Source organism: Eumetopias jubatus, unplaced genomic scaffold (assembly GCF_037043125.1).
Source record: "Eumetopias jubatus isolate StellerSeaLion01/CBP00866 unplaced genomic scaffold, mEumJub1_p1.0 scaffold_8, whole genome shotgun sequence".
Classification (NCBI taxonomy): domain Eukaryota; kingdom Metazoa; phylum Chordata; class Mammalia; order Carnivora; family Otariidae; genus Eumetopias; species Eumetopias jubatus.
Genome location: NW_028274814.1, coordinates 84,971,329 through 84,989,298, shown reverse-complemented (window position 1 = coordinate 84,989,298; position 17,970 = coordinate 84,971,329). Strand labels below are relative to the sequence as shown.

Sequence of the window (17,970 nt, the reverse complement as noted above, 5' to 3'; positions counted from 1 at the left end):
AGCCCAGTAATAAATCCCACTTAATTGTACTGAATAATTCTTTTAATATACTGTTGGATTCTATCTGCTAGTATCTTGTTGAGAATTTTTGAATCCATGTTCATCAGGGATACTGGCCTGTAATTCTCCTTTTTAGTGGGGTCTTTGTCTGGTTTTGGAATCAAGATAATTGTGGCCTTGTAGAATGAGTTTGGAAGTTTCCCTTCCATTTCTATTTTTTGGAACAGTTTGAAAGAATAGGTATTAACTTTTCTTTAAATGTTTGGTAGAATTCCCCTGGGAAACCATCTGGCCCTAGACTTTTTTTTGTTGGGAGATTTTTGATTACTGATTCAATTTCTATACTGGTTATAGGTTTGTTCAAATTTTCTATTTCTTCCTGTTTCAGTTTTGACAGTTTATACGTTTCTAGGAATTTATCCATTTCTTCCAGATTGCCCAATTTTTTGGCATAAAATTTTTCATAATATTCTCTCATAATTGTATTTCTGTGGTCTTGGTTGTGATCTCTCCTCTTTCATTTGTGATTTTATTTATTTGGGTCCTTTCTCTTTTCTTTTTGATAAGTCTGGCGAGGGGTTTATCACCTTTATTAATTCTTTCAAAGAAACCAGCTCCTAGTTTCATTGTAGGTTAGGGTTTTCTTTTCCCTTGCTGCTTTAGGGATTCTTTCCTTATCTCTGTATTTTGCAAATTTTATTACAATATGTCTTGGTGTTGGCCTGCTTTTGTTGATTTTGATGGGAGTTCTCTGTGCCTCCTGGATTTGGATGTCTCTTTCCTTCCCCAGATTACAGAAGTTTTCAGCTATAATTTGCTCAAATAAACTTTCTGTCTCCTTTTCCTTCTCTTCCTCTTCTGAGACTCCTACGATACGAATGTTATTACACTTTATGGAGTCACTGAGTTCCCTAAGTCTATATTTGTGATCCAATATTTTTCTTTCCGTCTTCTTTTCAGCTTATTTTCCATAATTTTATCTTCTACATCACTTAAATTTGTTTCTCTGCTTCTTCCATCCTTGTGGCCATTACATCCAGTTGGTTTCACATCTCAGTTAGAGCATTTTTTATGTTGGCCTGACTAGGTTTTAGGTCTTTTATCTCTGTGCTAAGGGACTCCCTGGTGTCTTCTACCCCTTTTCTCAAGCACAGCTACCTATCCTTAGGATTGTTGTTCTAAATTCTGGTTTAGGCGTATTACTTATATCTGTTTTGATTAGATCCCTGGCCGTGACCTCTTTTTGTTCTTTCTTTTGGGGTGAATTCCTCTGTCTTGGCATTTTGTCTAGGTCCCTGTCTTCTGTGTGTTATGAAAGCCTGTTATGTTTCCTGCTCCTGAGAGTAATGGCTATATTAAGAAGAGGTCCCTATACTGTCCAGGGCCTGGCACTTCAGGAAGTGTTTCTGGTGTGTGCTGTGTGCACTCTGCTGTTCAGGCGGGTGGGGCTTGGTATAATAGGCTCAAGCCTCCACTGTCGGCAGTGTGCTGTTGTGGGGGGGGAGGGGTGGCGGAGCTCACACCACCACTGTTCAGGAAGCACTCACAGAAGAGTGAACAATCTCCCCTCATGTGTCCCAGGCATCTCTTAGACCCCTGATTTCATCCTGTGTCCGAGCCATCTGCTCACCTGACAGGGCACTGCTCCTGTGTTTTATCTCAAGTCCACTGGCTGGGTTTTAAAACTCCAAATTTTAGGAAGCCAGCGAGGCACGGACCCATGCTGATCCTCTGGGGGAGAGTCTCGCTGCACTGTGGCTGTGCCAATTTGTGCTAGAAGGGCAGTCACATTAATGCACAGGGGCTTGGAGTTAATGGTAAAGTGCAGCCAAAAGCAGTTGGTTAAGCATCTGACTCCACTGCAGCTCAGGTCATGATCTCAGGCTTGTGAAATCAAGCCCCACATCAACTCCATGCTCAGCGGGGAGTCTGCATGAGATTCTCTCTCCCTCTCCCTCCGGCCCCCCACCACTCTCTCTCTCTCTCTCAAATAATCTTTAAAAAAAAATACAGTTGTATGGGTATAAAAATTCTAAAAATATGAAACACATAATGACAGAAATGGCTTATAACTAAATAAGAATCCATGAGTCCATTTTTTTTTAAGATTTTATTAATTTATTTAAGAGAGTGAGCGCGAGAGAGAGCACAAGCTGGGGGAGAGGCAGAGAGAGAAGACTCCCCACTGAGCAGAGAGACCAACATGGGGCTCAATCCCAGGACTCTAGGATCATGAACTGAGCCAAAGGCAGAGGCTCAACTCACTGAGCCACCTAGGTGCCCCCCATGAATCTATTCTTATAATAAATAAAAAAAAAAGGAGATGGAAATTTCAGCTTGTAAATATAAGTGGAATGAGGGAGTTAAAAATCACCATTCATAATCATCACAGTAATAACCGATTTAAAAAATCATTAATAATTCTAAAATTAGTAGGTAAAAGTTTGATGAGGAATAGGACATTTATATAATCTCAAAATGTCCTCACAAATTATTTGTTACAAAAGAAAAAAATTAACTTTACAGTGGAGAAACCTGGCAGACTCTATTTTTTTTAAGATTTTATTTATTTATTTGAGAGAGTGAGCAAATGAGAGAGACAGAGACAGAGACAGAGCATGAGCAGGGGAAGAGAGAGAAGCAGACTCCCCACTGAGCAGAGAATCCACTGCAGGACTTGATCTCAGGATGCTGGGATCATGACCTGAGCCGAAAGCAGACACTTAATCGACTGAACCACCCAGGTGCCCCTTGGCAGATTCTAGTTTAACCAAAGGTTCAAACTTAACAACATCACCAATAATGAGATAAACTGACATCTATGCCCACTGATATGATGCACTGAGAGGGATACATATTACTTCTGTGGCATTTCTGCCAAAATGCAAAACCTGGATCTGATCATGAGGACAGACTATACAAATGGGAGGATGCTTTACAAAATAACTAGTATTCTTCAAAAATGTCAGTATCATAAAAGTTTTTTTTTTGAAGTTAAGAAACTATTATCGGTTAAATGAGAGTATAGGGACATAACAACTAAATCAAAGCGTGATCCTGTATTGGACCAGTTGAAATGGAATGGATAACCTGTTTAACTATCTAAAAATACTACTGATAGTGTTCTGCCATCTGAGAGAACCAAAAAAATTAAAGTATATTAAGAACAGTATAAGTAAAAAAGCAAGCAACAATTAACTCTAAAACAAAAAAAAGTGGTACTATAAAGGAAAAATACTTGACTGAACAGTAAGCAATATTCACATACTTAACAATGCAAACACTATTAATTACTAAAAATAAGATTTTATTAAAAATACGGGGATACAGGAAATGGTCAGGAAAGTGGTATAAATAAACTAATAGGAAAATCAACAGGATTTTTTTTAAAGATTTTATTTATTTATTTGATAGAGAGAGACACAGCGAGAGAGGGAACACAAGCAGGGGGAGTGGGAGAGGGGGAAGCAGGCTTCCCACGGGGCAGGGAGCCCGATGCGGGGCTTGATCCCAGGACCCTGGGATCATGACCTGAGCTGAAGGCAGACGCTTAATGACTGAGCCACCCAGGCGCCCCTCAACGGGATTTTTCTTAATGGGAAATCAACTGAGAATGTCTAAACTTAATAAATCAAGAAATAACAGTATATTATTTAGAAATACAGAGGTTAATATCGGAAGCAATAGCTAAAAGTTGAAAGCATTTACCTCTGAGGAGCAGCAATGAAGGGTGGGGAACTGCTGTTTTTTATTTTTAAGCTTTTGAGTATTAACTGAACATTTAACTATGTGTGTGTATATTATTTTAATTTACAAAATTAAAAATCATTTATTTTTAAACAAGGAAGAAACATCGTCAAAAATAGCTGACAGAGAGAAGAAAGCAAAATGAAATATTTACTGAAAATACCATAGTACCAAAAAAAACAAGTACCATAGTACAAATAAGGATACACAGGCCCTTTATTTCTCAATAGTCCTCGAGCAATAGTGTATCATAGCACAGAACTATTCATTTACATAAGGAAATAATATCCAAACAAGTTGAACTGTTTTCAGTCTACTCTGTTTTTCATAGTCAAAGAATGATGTATTTTGGAAATATTCTCATCAAAAATGCTTAAAATAGTAAAAATTCATCACCTCAAGGAATAAGCTTTGGATATCTGGAATATAAACATGTTAGTTCCTAATAAGGATTACTGAGACACTAATTATCAATTTCAGACTTCTGTCTTCTTCATTTCAAGAGCCATCACACCAGTTTTCTTTAGACTGCCTGGGCTGGTTTGGGCCAAGATCTAGTCAATATGTAGTCTGACAGTGATGTGGGTAAATAAGATAGAGGAATGAAGAAAAACAGAGAGTCCCAGCCAGCTGAATATCGAGTGCGGGGATGCACAGATGTCAAAGCATGTTCCATGCAGTCAGTGACCAGGTTCAGGTTTGTGCTACATTTCAACAGCCCTTGTTTAACACCATCGTAATCTGTATACAAAAAGAGAAATGGTGGTCAGCAATCTTATCCCTTGTATTTTTTTTTTTTTAAGATTTTATTTATTTGTTTGAGAGAGACAGAGAGAAAATGAGTGGTGGGAGAGGCAGAGCGAGAGGGAGAAGCTGACTCGGAGAACAAGAAGCAGACTTCCCCCTGAGCAGGGAGCCCAATGTGGGGCTCGATCCCAGGACCACAGGATCATGACCTGAGCCACGGCAGATGCTTAACTGACTGAGCCACCCAGGTGCCCCAATCTTATTCCTTGTATTTTAATGTTAAGATCCTGTTATACCCAGTCACAGAAGCCTAACTACATTTAATTTCTACAAGAATTAGGCTGATCAGATCTATGCTTCCCAGTGATAGCCACTAGCCAAATGTAGCTGTTGAACACTTAAAATTTAGCTAGTATGACTAAAAACTGTATTTTTAAATGTTAATTAATTTTAATTTTAAAACTCAAATCCATTACTGGAAAATGTTTTAGTATTTTTGGAGTTGTCCATGGATGAAAATAATTTACAGTGCTATCCAACAGAAATATGAGAGCCACATATATAATCTTAAATTTTCTAGTTGTCACTTTAAAAAAAGGAAACAGGTGAAATTAATTAATTTTAATAATACAGTTATTTAATCCTACATATCCAAAATACTATCATTTCAGTACTTATTATCAATACAAAGTTGTTAATAAGGTATTTTTTATTCTTATAAGTAATGCTGGTGGCAACTCTAAATTTTCTTAATGTACAGATGAAGTATTTCCTAGGAAAATTTAGCATCCAAGTTTAGATATGCTGTAAGTGTAAAATACACACCAATTCTCAAAGACTAATAAGAAAAATAATAAAAAATACCTTACTAACAACTTTATATTGATAATAACTCTATGAACAATTTCAACTCCCTTCATTTTTTTTTTAAAGATTTTATTTGTCAGAGAGAGAGCAAGAGAGCGTGAGCACAAGCAAGGGGAGTGGCAGGCAGAGCAGGCTGAAGGAGAAGCAGGCTCCCCACTGAGCCCGATATGGGACTCAATCCCAGACCTCTGGGATCATGACTTGAGCTGAAGGCAAATGCTTAACCAATGAGCCACCCAGGTGCCCCTCAACTCCTTTTAAATCATGAAATATATATATCCTTTTATATCTATATATACTTTGATGTATAGTCACTACAATAAATTCTATTTCCCTCTTAATTTCTACTGTCAAACTATATGTATCCAGAAGGGGGAAAAAGTCCCTAATACCCAGTTTAAAACCTTAGATGGGAAAGAGTTTACAACTATGGCTGGCCCTCTGGCATGTTGGGAACTGTAGTTCCCTAGCTTGCTATGAGTTCTGAGAGGCTCAGGCACCATTCTGTGCTAGCTTTTTCTTGATCCAGTTTTTCTCCCCTCTGCTATCGGTGACCCTCTTAGGCCTAATGCACCCAGAAGACAGTGCTGTAGGTTGGGAGTCTTCTGTCTGCACTTCCATCTGCCTTTCTTTCTCAGGACTACAGTATCACTCAAAGCCAGTGACAGAGCCGCTGCTACCCACCCATCACAGGTCCCTTTGTGAAAGGAGAGCTGCTCCCTTTGGCCTTGGCAAGCTGCTGACTCCTTTGTGTGAAGAAAAAGCATCACTGCCCCCAGGGAGATGGAACCCCACACCAACGTGCATGACTTACTTCTATGAAAAAGACTGCTTTGCCTCCACCCCCAAACTGCCTCCTCTTCCAGGTCATAAGAATGCCATTCTTACAAGAAATTGAACCATCCAGGGGCGCCTGGGTGGCTCAGTCACTGGGCAGCCTTTGGCTCAGGTCATGATCCCAGGGTCCTGGGATCGAGTCCCACGTTGGGAACCCTGCTCCGTGGGAAGCCTGCTTCTCCCTCTCCCACTCCCCCTGCTTGTGTTCCCTCTCTCACTGTGTCTCTCTCTGTCAAATAAGTAAGTAAAAATCTTTAAAAAAAGAAAAAAAAGAAAGAAATTGAACCATCTCACTCCCATGAAGCTCCTGAGGGCTGCACATGGGGTCCAGTCTCTGGGCACAGCCAATAAAGCGCTGCAAAGCTGGTCCTCACCCACTTTCCCCTGCCCACACATACCCTCTCTCCTCCCACAGTAAGACATGGAGTTTGTGCCTGGGCCCTTTGTTACCAAAAGGGTAGACAATACTGAAGCCTGTACTTCAGTTGTGCGGGCCTCCCACACCAGCCCCACCAAACTACAGAGGGGCACACCCAGAGGTTCTGGGCCTCTAACCATGTAATACCTCCCTAGCGCTCATGTGGCCTTGGCCCTAGGCTGTCCATATAACCTCTTCCTCAGCCATGACAGCCATCACCAAGCCAACCATGAGGGCACTGGGACCTTCCCAAACCCCTCCTGTCCTGGGAAGGCTTTGTTTAAGGAGCTTTGTTCTCAGAGGACCTGTTCATCATTCTTCACCAACCCTCTTTTCCCCTTCTCAGGCAAGGTTAGCCATTATCCTATCCCAAGAAAAGCTCACGGGTATCAAAAAACTTCTGTCCATAGGCTTCCTTAATATGCACAGGGACTTCTTCCCAGGCTTGCTTTAGTTTCTCTAAGCACCGCTGTGATTCCGTCATTCCGGTTCTGAAGTAGCCAGGTTCAACTATGCTGATTTTCACCCCAAAATGTTGAAGCTCACGCCTGAAAATAAAAACCCCTGAGTTAACTCTTTTGCTTGGAAGACACAATTTCAATGCTCTCAGGGAGGAAAACAAAACAAGTGTATAAAAACATCTCTACTGAATATTTTAAAGGATAAAGAAATGGAGAGGAAAAGAAAAAAAATTTTTTAATATCCCTAGGTCCAAAAATTGGGACAGGATTACACAAACTACCATAACCATTCAATTCTACATCCACTCTTTTCACAGTTACTGAGTCCCTACCATGTGTTAGACTGTAGAGCCATGCAGAATACAAGGAAGAATCAGGAAAGTTAGCATTTTTATGGCAGCTACTGTGCTAAGCTTCTTACATGCACATCTCAGAAAATTAAGGCTCAGTTAGCCTCAAAACATTCACAGTGGATGAATCCGACAAGTAAGCAAATAATTGTAACACAACTCAGAATTATAACGGAGAGGTGTTCAAGGGGCTACATATGTAGACAGGAGGAGGCAGATAGATTTTCTGAGGGAGTCAGGGAAGGCTTCAATGAGGAGAGAATGTTTCAGCTGAGGCTTGAAGGATAAAGAGGAAAATTCTGAGTGAAGAAAGGGGAAGAGAGAGCAGAATACCAGGTAGTGGGAACTGGACCTTCAAGAGCACGGGCCTCTGAAGAATTACCATGTATTCAAAGACTACAAGAGACCATTAATGGAATATGAGGTGGCCATGAAAATTACAAGTCATTGGTCATTCTAGAATATTCAGGTTAGTTCAACAAACAGTTCCAAAATCCTTCTCAGGGGCTGGGTATGTACCAGGCACTGTGCTAAGTGCTGCCTTCACCAAGTGAAATAAGATGCCGTTGTGTCCCACAGGAGAGGTATACTCCAGATGTTTAGGGGACAGTGATGAGGGGTGTTCCCTAATCTAGAAGTTGAAGTGGCCTCACTGGAGAAGGTGAAGCCCAAGCTGATGTCAAGGAGAAATGTTTGAAATAATGGTCCAGAAGAAGGTAAAACACAAAGCATCATGACCCTCTAAAGCGGCGAGTGGTTCTCAAAGTGTGGTCCCCAGATAAATGGCAACATCAGCATCTGGGAGCCTGTTAGAAATACAAATTATTGGACTCTAGTCCAGTTTTATTAAGTCAAACTGGGGGGTGAGACCCAACAATCTGCGTGAATAATCCATCCAGCTGGCTCTGACACATCCTAGAGGTTGAAAACCACTTTTCTAAAGGAAAAGCCTCCCTTATCAAAGCAAAATCTAAAACCTTCCATGGTAGAGCCTCAGAGACTCTCCAGGTGCCCATATGTGCTGGAGAAGAGAGAGGGCCGTGCAAGCCAGTAGCGCCTCTGCCCTAAAATTCCACTTCCCCTTGTAGCTTCCTCACGGTGATTCCCATCACACCAAGACACCTGCATTCCCTTTAAAACTCCAGCTCATAAGTGGGACAGAACTTCCTTTCCCTATTCAGCCTTAGCATAATTAAAGCACATGAGAATTTTCTAAAGGAATCTGTGATTTGAACATTGGAAGGACATTCTTTACTCCTGGTCTGAGAATGAGTCAAGGGGTCTGAGACACCAGTCGTGAGTGGTGGTAAATCAGCAGGCAGCAGCCCCATGGAGGCAGACAGAAGGTCAGTTAGGCTGGAAGCCAAGCAAGGTGCCTGCCACATGGTGACAACTCATATGACTTCCTCAATTATTTCCCTATTCCCTTCCTAGGCAGATAATACAATATGCATATTATAAGAGACATCTACTAGTCATGGCATGTGGTAGGCTATATAATGGCCCCCAAAGATACCAGGTCCTAATCCCTGGAACCTATAAATGTCACCTTATGTGACACTTTGCAGTTGTGATTAAATTAAGGATCTTGAGACAGGGAGATTATGCTAGATAATTTCGATGTGTAATCACAGCTATCTTTTTAAGATTTTATTTATTTATTTGAGAGAGAGAGACAGAGATAGCAAGAGAAGCATGAGCAAGGAGGAGAGGGAGCAGCAGACTCCCTGCTGAGCAGAGAGCCCAATGCAGGGCTTGATCCAAGGACCCTGGGATCATGACCTGAGCCAAAGGCAGACACTTAACCGACTGAGCCGCCCAGGCACCAGCAATCACAACTGTCTTTATAAGAGAGACAGAGGCAAATTTGAAGACCCACAGAGGAAAAGAAAGCAATGTGAACTTAGGGGCAGAGACTGGAGTGATGTAGCCACAAGCCAAGGAATGCTGACAGCCCTGTGAAGGGAAGCTGGAAGAGGCACAGAACAGATTCTCCCCTAGAGCCTTCAGAAGGAACCTGGCCCTGTCAACAATTTGATTTTGGCCCAATAACACAGATTTCAGGCTTTGGCCTCCAGAGCTGTGACAGAATAAATATGTGTTGTTTTCAGACACTGTAAATCATAGCAGCCATGGGACGCCTGGCTGGTTCAGTTGACAGAGCATGCAACTCTTGATCTTGGCGTTGTGAGTTCGAGCCCCAAGTTGGGTGTGGAGATTACTTAAAAAAATAAAATCTTAAAAAAGAAAAATTACAGCAGCCATAGGAAGCTAATACACGGTGCCTAAAACATTCACAGCTCATTCCCAAGTGTGAAACTGCCCTAAAGTCAGTTCCTGCTAAACGGGGAGTCTGTGCAGCAATATTTTGTGCCATATGACTACCCCATCATGTCCCCAGCTAACTGGACCAGAGACGGTACTTGGTGGGAGGAGAGCCCTGCTTAAGGACTGGAGAGCAGCTCTGCCTGTTATTACCTGTGTTGTGACCATGGTAACTTACTAACCTCTGCACCCCTGTTCCTCACACATACAATAATGATAAAAATAATACCTTCCTCATTGGGTTGCTATGAAAATTAAATGACTTGTGAGATGTAAAATACTCGCAACAGTAACTGGCACATAATAAGTGCACAAAAATGTCGCAGAACAGGTCTCCTGACACACACAGAAAATAAACACAGCTAACAGAGTCCTCCCTCTTAGGAAGGAAAAGGTAAAGGGAAATATAAAAAGGAAGCAGCAGATAGAGCTACACAAAGCTGAAACAGTGCATGAAAAAAAGCCAGGAGGTAGAGGCAGGGCCATTATGGGCCATGGCAAACTGAAGTTCTAAGAAAAGAAGTTCTCAGATAAAGAAGAGATATACGGGGCGCTCAGTCGTTAAGCGTCTGCCTTCAGCTCAGGTCATGATCCCAGGGTCCTGGGATCGAGCCCCGCATCGGGCTCCCTGCTCAGCGGGAAGCCTGCTTCTCCCTCTCCCGCTCCCCCTGCTTGTGTTCCCTCTCTCACTGTGCCTCTCTCTGTCAAATAAATAAAATCTTTAAAAAAGAAAGAAAGAAAGAAAGAAAGAAAGAAAGAAAGAAAGAAAGAAAGAAAGAAAGAAAGAAAGAAAGAAGGAAAGGAAGGAAAGGAAGGAAAGGAAGGAAATGAAGGAAGGAAGGAAGGAAGGAAGGAAGGAAGGAAGGAAGGAAGAAAGAAAAAGAAAGAAAGAAAGAAAAAGAAAGAAAGAAAGAAAAGAAAGAAAAGAAGAAAGAAAGAAAGAGAAAGAAAAAGAAAAAGAAAGAAAGAATGAAATAAATAAATTAATTAAATAAATAAATAAATACATACATACATACATACATACATACATACATACATAGTAAAGCAGATGAGCGCCCAGAGAGAAAGAAAGTCACCATAGAGAGACAAGGACAGGCTCACTGTAAGGAGGAAAGAAGAGAGTCATCTTCTCTTCAGAAATGAAATTTTTTTTAAAGATTTTATTTATTTGACAGAGAGCACACAAGCAGGGGGAGCAGCAGAGAGAGAGGGAGATGCAGACTCCCTGCTGAGCAGGGAGCCCAGGACCCTGGGATCACGACCTGAGCCGAAGGCAGATGCTTAACCATCTGAGCCACCCAGGTGCCCCAAGAAATGAAATTTTATCAAGGATAAATCTTGAGAATGAAAAGTGTGATGTGGAGGCAGGACATAAAGACTTAGGGTCAAAACACAGTTCGGCCAAATCCAGGTAGTGGCAGGTGAACTTTGGTAAAGAGACTTAAATCTGAGCCTCAGTTTCCTATATAAAACAGACTAGTAATAATATCTACAAATCAAGATTTTTGGAGTAATGAAATAAGATAATGTAGGCAAAAGCAATGAGCACAGTGCCTAAGACATATTTGTTGCTTTTGTTTTAACTTAAGAGCATTACCTGAGAACATCTGAAAAGGCTTCTACTCCATACTTGGAGCTACAGTAGACTCCTCCAAAGAAAGCAATTCTTCCCAGAATGCTGGAGACATTAACAATCCTCCCCCGTGCTCTCCTCACCAAGGGAAGCATGCTCAAGGTCAACTCAATCAAACCAATGAGGTTCACTTTGAGGACATCCATATAGTCCTCCATCTTCAGCCACTCACTGTAGCAATGTGGGTGAAAAATGCCTGCATTGTTGACCAGGCCCCAGAGTCCTAAAACAAAGTCAGAGCAGAAGTTTGGTTTCAGACAACACTGACAGACCATTTACCTTAATCCATCTTCCTGCTGACAACTAAAAATGTTAGACAAAATATATTTTTTTAATGTTCTTATATATATATCAGTTAACAAGACAGTATAGAAAGGTCAGGGCAAAAACTAAGGCGGGAGGTGCCTCGGTGGCTCAGTTGGTTAAGCAACTGCCTTCGGCTCAGGTCATGATCCTGGAGTCCCAGGATCGAGTCCCGCATCGGGCTCCCTGCTCAGCAGGGAGTCTGCTTCTCCCTTCTGACCCTCTTCCCTCTCGTGCTCTCTATCTCTCATTCTCTCTCTCTCAAATAAATAAATACAATCTTTAAAAAAATAAAAATCTTTAAAAAAAAAAAAAACTAAGGCAGGAATCCAGAGACAGTAAAGAGAACACTGATGCCAGCTTTTGATTTGAGGGAATTTGCCAACCAGTGTGAATTTGAATTTCAGTATTTATAGCCTCAAAAAAATTCATAATAAGATATGAAGTCCAGGGCCCACCTAAGGTAAGGATTCTAATAAAAAATACTTTTTTCATTAAACTGGGATCTTTAATGGCTATGCTATCAGTTTAAGGGTGAGATAGAAAGTCTTTCCAAAGGACTGAGAGTAAAACTGTCCACCTTGAACTTTGGTGTTGTAGAGAAGCAGCAAGAATCAACCCTATCAACCCTGAGGAATCATAACCACAAGCCATCCCTCATGAGAGTTTGTGGCCAAATTCCCACTATCTGGATGGTCCAAAAATCTCAAGCCAAGAATTAAGTTCAAGGTGGTCAAGGCAGTTCACTGTCATAAATCAGAATACAGAAGGAAACAAAACACCAAATGCAAGAACCAGCAGAATCAATAGCAGAAAAAGATTCACAAAGACACTAGATACCAGAATTATAAGACATATAATATGAAATATGGATGCTAAATGTAACTTTATTTTTTTAAAAAATTTTATTTATTTATTTGTCAGAGAATGAGAGAGAGAGCACATAAGCAGTGGGGAGCAGCAGGCAGAGGGAGAAGCAGGCTCCCCCACCAAGCACGGAGCCAGACGTGGGACTCGATCCCAGGACCCTGGTACCATGACCTGAGCCGAAAGCAGACACTTAACAACTGAGCCACCCAGGCGCCCCGAATTTTCATCGTATTTTTAAGAAACTGATTCTTCTCCCCTTGGCTACCATTTAAAAGTATTCCTGGGCACCTGTGTGGCTCCGTTGGTTAAGCGTCTGCCTTCAGCTCAGGTCATGATCCCAGGGTCCTGGGATCGAGCCCCGCATCCGGCTCCCTGCTCTGCGGGAGGCCTGCTTCTCCCACTCCCCCTGCTTGTGTTCCCTCTCTCACTGTGTCTCTCTCTGTCAAATAAATAAACAAAATCTTCAAAAGAAAAAAAAAGAATACCTTGAAAATTCTTTAAGCATAAAAGAACCTTGGTTATAAATACTCTGCTGGCAAAAGTGGGGTAATAGCTTCAAATCTATTTGGCTCATTCTTCAAGGTAAACCTTGTTAAGGAAATGAAACACCACCAAAGATCACAACTATCCTTCAAGTGAAAAAGACAGCCTTTTAGGGCCTGCTTTTGAGATTTTACATATAGAGAGAAAAACTTTAACAACTTCATGCCCATGAAGTTGAATGAATGAAAGGAGAAACTATTTCTCCTTACCTCTGTCTCCCACACGCTCCTTCACCCACTGCGCGGCCACAGAGATGCTCTCTGTCTTGGTGATGTCCAGGATCACCGTCTCCAGCCTGTCTGACGTCTGGTCTCTCAGCTGCTGGGCCCCCTCCTCCGTCAGACACGCGGCCAGCACCCTCAAGCCTCGCAGGTCCAGCTGCCTGGCCAGCAGGTTCCCGAAGCCTGAGTCACAGCCTGTGATGAAGACGTACTTGTCCTGGAGGTGGCTCACTACCTGCCTCTCCCAGTACCAGCGCAGGAGGTAGTACAGGCCCACGAGGGCCGCCACGGACAGCCACATGGTGAGGGGACCTCCTTCCCTTTCAAAAGAAAGAGAACAGTTTTCATTTCCTTCTGTCCTTTTCTCTTTAACCAGTTATCTACTGAGTATATACTATGTGCCAGGCATTGCACCCAGTGCTGGGGACTCCACAGTCACCAATACTCACAGAGCCTCAGTCCAGAGGGGATCGGAGGTAACAAGACAAGCGCCATGCAGTGTGGCGGGTGCTGTAACAGCATACACAGAGTCTAATGAGGCTGCAAAGGAATAGGACCCACTGCCGACAAAGTTAGAAATGGCTTCACAGAAGCAATGATTTTGGAACTACTTCCTGTAAGTTAGCGAAGAGTTCAAAAAGTAGACCCGGATGAAGAACATTCCAGGCAGCAACAGTGTGTATATGAAAGAAGTGATGAGCAGCATAACCTCCTGATGCCTACAAGCAGTTGAACGTGGTGCAGGACAGGGCATCCAGAGGCCACGAAGGCTCAGACCAGGATGTTCCTTGTGGGCCACACTAAGGAATCTGGACACTATCCTGTAGGCAACCAGAGTGTGCTATTATTGGGAGGTACTAAATTGAGGAGTAAAATAAGCAGATTTAGCTTTAGAGAGATCTGTCTCACAGTGGGAGGGGAAGGTATATTTAACAGGGCTGTGAGGAAGGCAAAGAGATCTGTTAAGAGACCCAATTGTTTGGGTGAGATATTGCAGCCAAAGCAGTTTGTAAATAAAGACCAATCAGATGCGTTGTTGAAATGAGTGCTCAGAGATGCCTACATTTCTTCATGCAGTTCTAGAGAAACAGCCACCATTTGGGGGCAATCTATAGCGCTGGGTGAAGTAACATATGATTCATAAGGACATAAAACACCATCAAAGATGGGTGTGAGCCCACTAGGCCAGCATAAGACCTGCATCATGACACCTGCATGAGGTGAATCTATGCCATTCAAACTCTTTGGCTTGGCATTCAGGCCATCCCAGTGCTCTGGCCCTTGACTTAGTCCTTAGGCTTCTTTTTTGCCACATCTCTCTTGCACCCCACTCTTCAATCCTAACTAGCAGCTTTCAGTACCCCACAGGCTTTTCATGCCCCAGTACACAATTCTCTCAACATTCCTTCTTTCCCAGCCCTCATCCATTTGGCAAATAACACTCATCTGTTAATACTCCGCTGAATCATCATTTTCATTCAACAAACATCAATTCAAAACCTACTATGAGTCAGACACAATGTTAGGCACGGATAAACAACAGTAAGCCCAACAAGGTTCCATTATTCATTGAATTCACCATCTAAGTGTGAAGGCCAACAAGAAAACAAAGCGATGGAATAGAATCAAGGACAAGATGCTGCTGGAGCGCTCTAGGGAGATCTGAGGTTTCTAGAGAGAGTAAAATAGAAGTTGAGATCTAAAGGATAATAAAATAGTAATAATAATAGCTAACAACAACAATAGCATAACATTTGCTATGTACCAGGCCCTTTTCTAAGCATTTCACATATATTAACTCACTCAATTCTCACAACAGCACTGTACGGCAGGTCCTGTCATATCCCCGTGTTAGGTTCAAATGCCAAAACATTTAGGCATGCAAGTGATTCGGGGGGGACAATACCATGAGAGGATAAAGGGGAGAGTACAGGAGTAGGTGGTAATGCAGATCTGACACCTCTAAAAGGAGAAAGAGGGTTTGAGAGGAAGCTCCTTCAAGTGCAGGACCCTGAGAAAGTATCAGCCAGGCCAATGGGGGGCCCTTGAGCAGAGACTGCCCAGTAGAATCCCACACTGGGCAGAACTGGCTGGGCTCCATTGCTGCCACCATGCTCGGTTACTGGCTGGGGGTGCCCAGGAGAAGCGTGCCGCAGTATACAGGCCATCGCAGATCCAAAGGCAACAGATGGAGGCTGTGAGTCAACGGCACTCCTCAAAGCTGACTGTCTTGAAAAAACATCTGAGCAACACACTTCCATGACTGCCACATTATTTTATAGATGAGCACTGAGAGATGAAGTATAGCTCAGGGCAAAGCAGGGGAAGAGTGGTCCAGGCAGAAGACTTTCCTGACCCCTCTTAACCGGACCCCTGGTCTAACAAAATGGACCACTGCCTCCCTGACATCCCCACTGCAGCCTGCGCTTGAGTGTATCATGACGCCCACTAACTTGTTACACTGCTTCCTTCCACTTTTAGACTGTAAAGCCCTTGTGAGCCCAGGCTATGTATTCATCTGCACCTGGTGCAGTGAATGGCACACAGCCGGGGCTGTGTGGTTAGATAAATGCTGTTAGATAAAGATAGATAGATTAAGTGAAAATATCCTCGGCGGGGGGGGAGGGGGGAGGCAAAGGGAGAAAAGAGTAACAGGAAGAATGAGCCAGAGAAGTAGTCAAAGTAAAGCCAAAGGAAGCCAAGGGAAGAGGGGCTTAATGGAGGATCAACTCTGCAACACGGAGATCCACTGAATACTAGCAGGTTACTAGTGATCTACACTAGACTCTGGGAGTTAAGAGTAAAGAAGCCAGCCCGCAGTGAGCTGATGGATGGACTGGAGGTCAGGAAGTAGAGCCAAGAAAAGACTCATTTCAAAGGAGTCTGGGGAAGGAGAAGAAAGAATGCAGTAGCTACAGGGGAATGAAGTGTTGTGACGCTGTGATTTATAATAAAAAATATATATGTGGTCTTTGTCCATTTCTGGCACAATGCTTTAAATACTTAGAATTTCCTAAGTGAGGAGAACAAAGCTGTATTATTATGTTAATGAGGTTACCTTGAGGCCACATCTAAGGATGAGGGAACCAACAATGTGGTCGGAGGGTTGGAATGAGTCCCACCCACTCCTTTACCTCTGGGAAGGGGAGAGGGGCTGGAGATTGAGTCCAGTCACCAATGGCCAATGATTTAAATCAATCATGCCTATGTAATGAAGCTGCCATAAAAAAAAAAAAAAAAAACAAAAGAATGGGGTTCAGAGAGCTTCCAGGTTGGTGAATACATGGAGATTTGGGGATAGCCACATGCTTGGAGGGGGCATGCAAGCTCTGCATCCCTTCCCCACACCTTGCCCTATGCATCTCTTCCATCTGGCTGTTCCTGAGTTATATCCTTTTGTAATAAACCTACAGTAATCTAGCACATAAAATATTTCTGTGGGTTTTTTTTTTTATTCCAGTAAACATACAGTGTTACATTCGTTTCAGGTGTACAATATAGTGATTCAACAATTCTATACATTACTCAGTGCTCCTCATGATAAATGTGTTCTTAATCCCCATCACCTATTTCACCCACCCCCTACCCACCTCCCCTCTGGTGACCTTCAGTTTGTTCTGTGAGTTCTGTGAGGGCCTCTAGCAAATTAATAGAACCCCAAAAGGGGATCACTGGAACTTCCAATGTGTAGCCAGTCAGTCAGAAGTACGGGTGATAACCTGGGCTGGTAGCTGGCATCTGCAGGAGGGGCTGGGGCGGGGGATGGGGGCAGACTTGTAGGATTGAACCTTTCACCTGTGGGATCTAATGCTATCTCCTGGTAGAGAGTGTTGATGTGGGAAACAAAGGCAGAAGAAAAATTATTAAATTTCCTTACTACTTACAGCCCATTGACAAGCCCTTGAAACAAAGTGACGTTCCTCTAGGGATTCAGCTGCCTCAATGTTGACACTTTCCCAAGGGCAAAAGGCAATCTTGGCCTGACCCCCAGGACCCTGTAAGTCTACTTTAACATATAAAAATTCCTTTGGAAACTTCCTTTCTCTCTACTCCCCAAGATACATGTTGGCAATCATCCCCCAAGCCTATGACCCACTGATAAACATCTGAAGGGTCTCATGACTAAGATTTGACTAGACAGCAATAAATGACCTTTTCCCAACAATAGCTAGCCCCTTCAAGTTCCTGGAAACCTTGCTTCCAAAATTTCTTAGAGACTTACGCTATCCCTAATCCCCTCCCAACTTGAAAGTATATAAACTGCCACCCCTCACAACCCCAATGCAGCTCTTTCTGCCCCCAGGGTCCTGTCCCGTGCTTTAAAAAAAACACCTTTTTTGCACCAAAGACGTCTCAAGAATTCTTTCTTGGCCGTTGGCTCTGTGTCAGAATGGAGATTTATATATTTACACTACTATTTCTTGATTTATTGGTTCTAGACATTTTCTTTTCTTTTTTAAAGATTTTATTTATTTATTTGACAGAGAGAGAGAGAGAGACAGCAAGAGAGGGAACACAAGTGGGGGGAATGGGAGACGGAGAAGCAGGCTCTCCGCTGAGCAGGGAGCCCGATGCAGGGCTCGATCCCAGGACCCTGGGATCATGACCTGAGCTGAAGGCAGACGCTCAACAACTAACAACTGAG

At 42.7% G+C, this 17,970-nt stretch overlaps 1 protein-coding gene across 4 annotated transcripts in view; it reads right to left on the bottom strand.

Moving 5' to 3' along the window:
• Window positions 1-3,405: 3,405 nt before the first annotated feature.
• Window positions 3,406-17,970, bottom strand: part of HSD17B6 (hydroxysteroid 17-beta dehydrogenase 6) — a 62,589-nt gene continuing 48,024 nt past the window's right edge. For all 4 annotated transcript variants that reach the window (XM_028110958.2, XM_028110960.2, XM_028110959.2 and 1 more), the window contains 4 exons: window positions 13,314-13,645; window positions 11,353-11,611; window positions 7,001-7,164; window positions 3,406-4,488 (listed from right to left, as the gene is read on the bottom strand). In XM_028110958.2, the coding sequence (XP_027966759.1) occupies window positions 4,271-4,488; window positions 7,001-7,164; window positions 11,353-11,611; window positions 13,314-13,645 (973 nt within the window). In that variant the 3' untranslated portion in view covers window positions 3,406-4,270. The remainder of the gene's footprint in view (window positions 4,489-7,000; window positions 7,165-11,352; window positions 11,612-13,313; window positions 13,646-17,970) is intronic.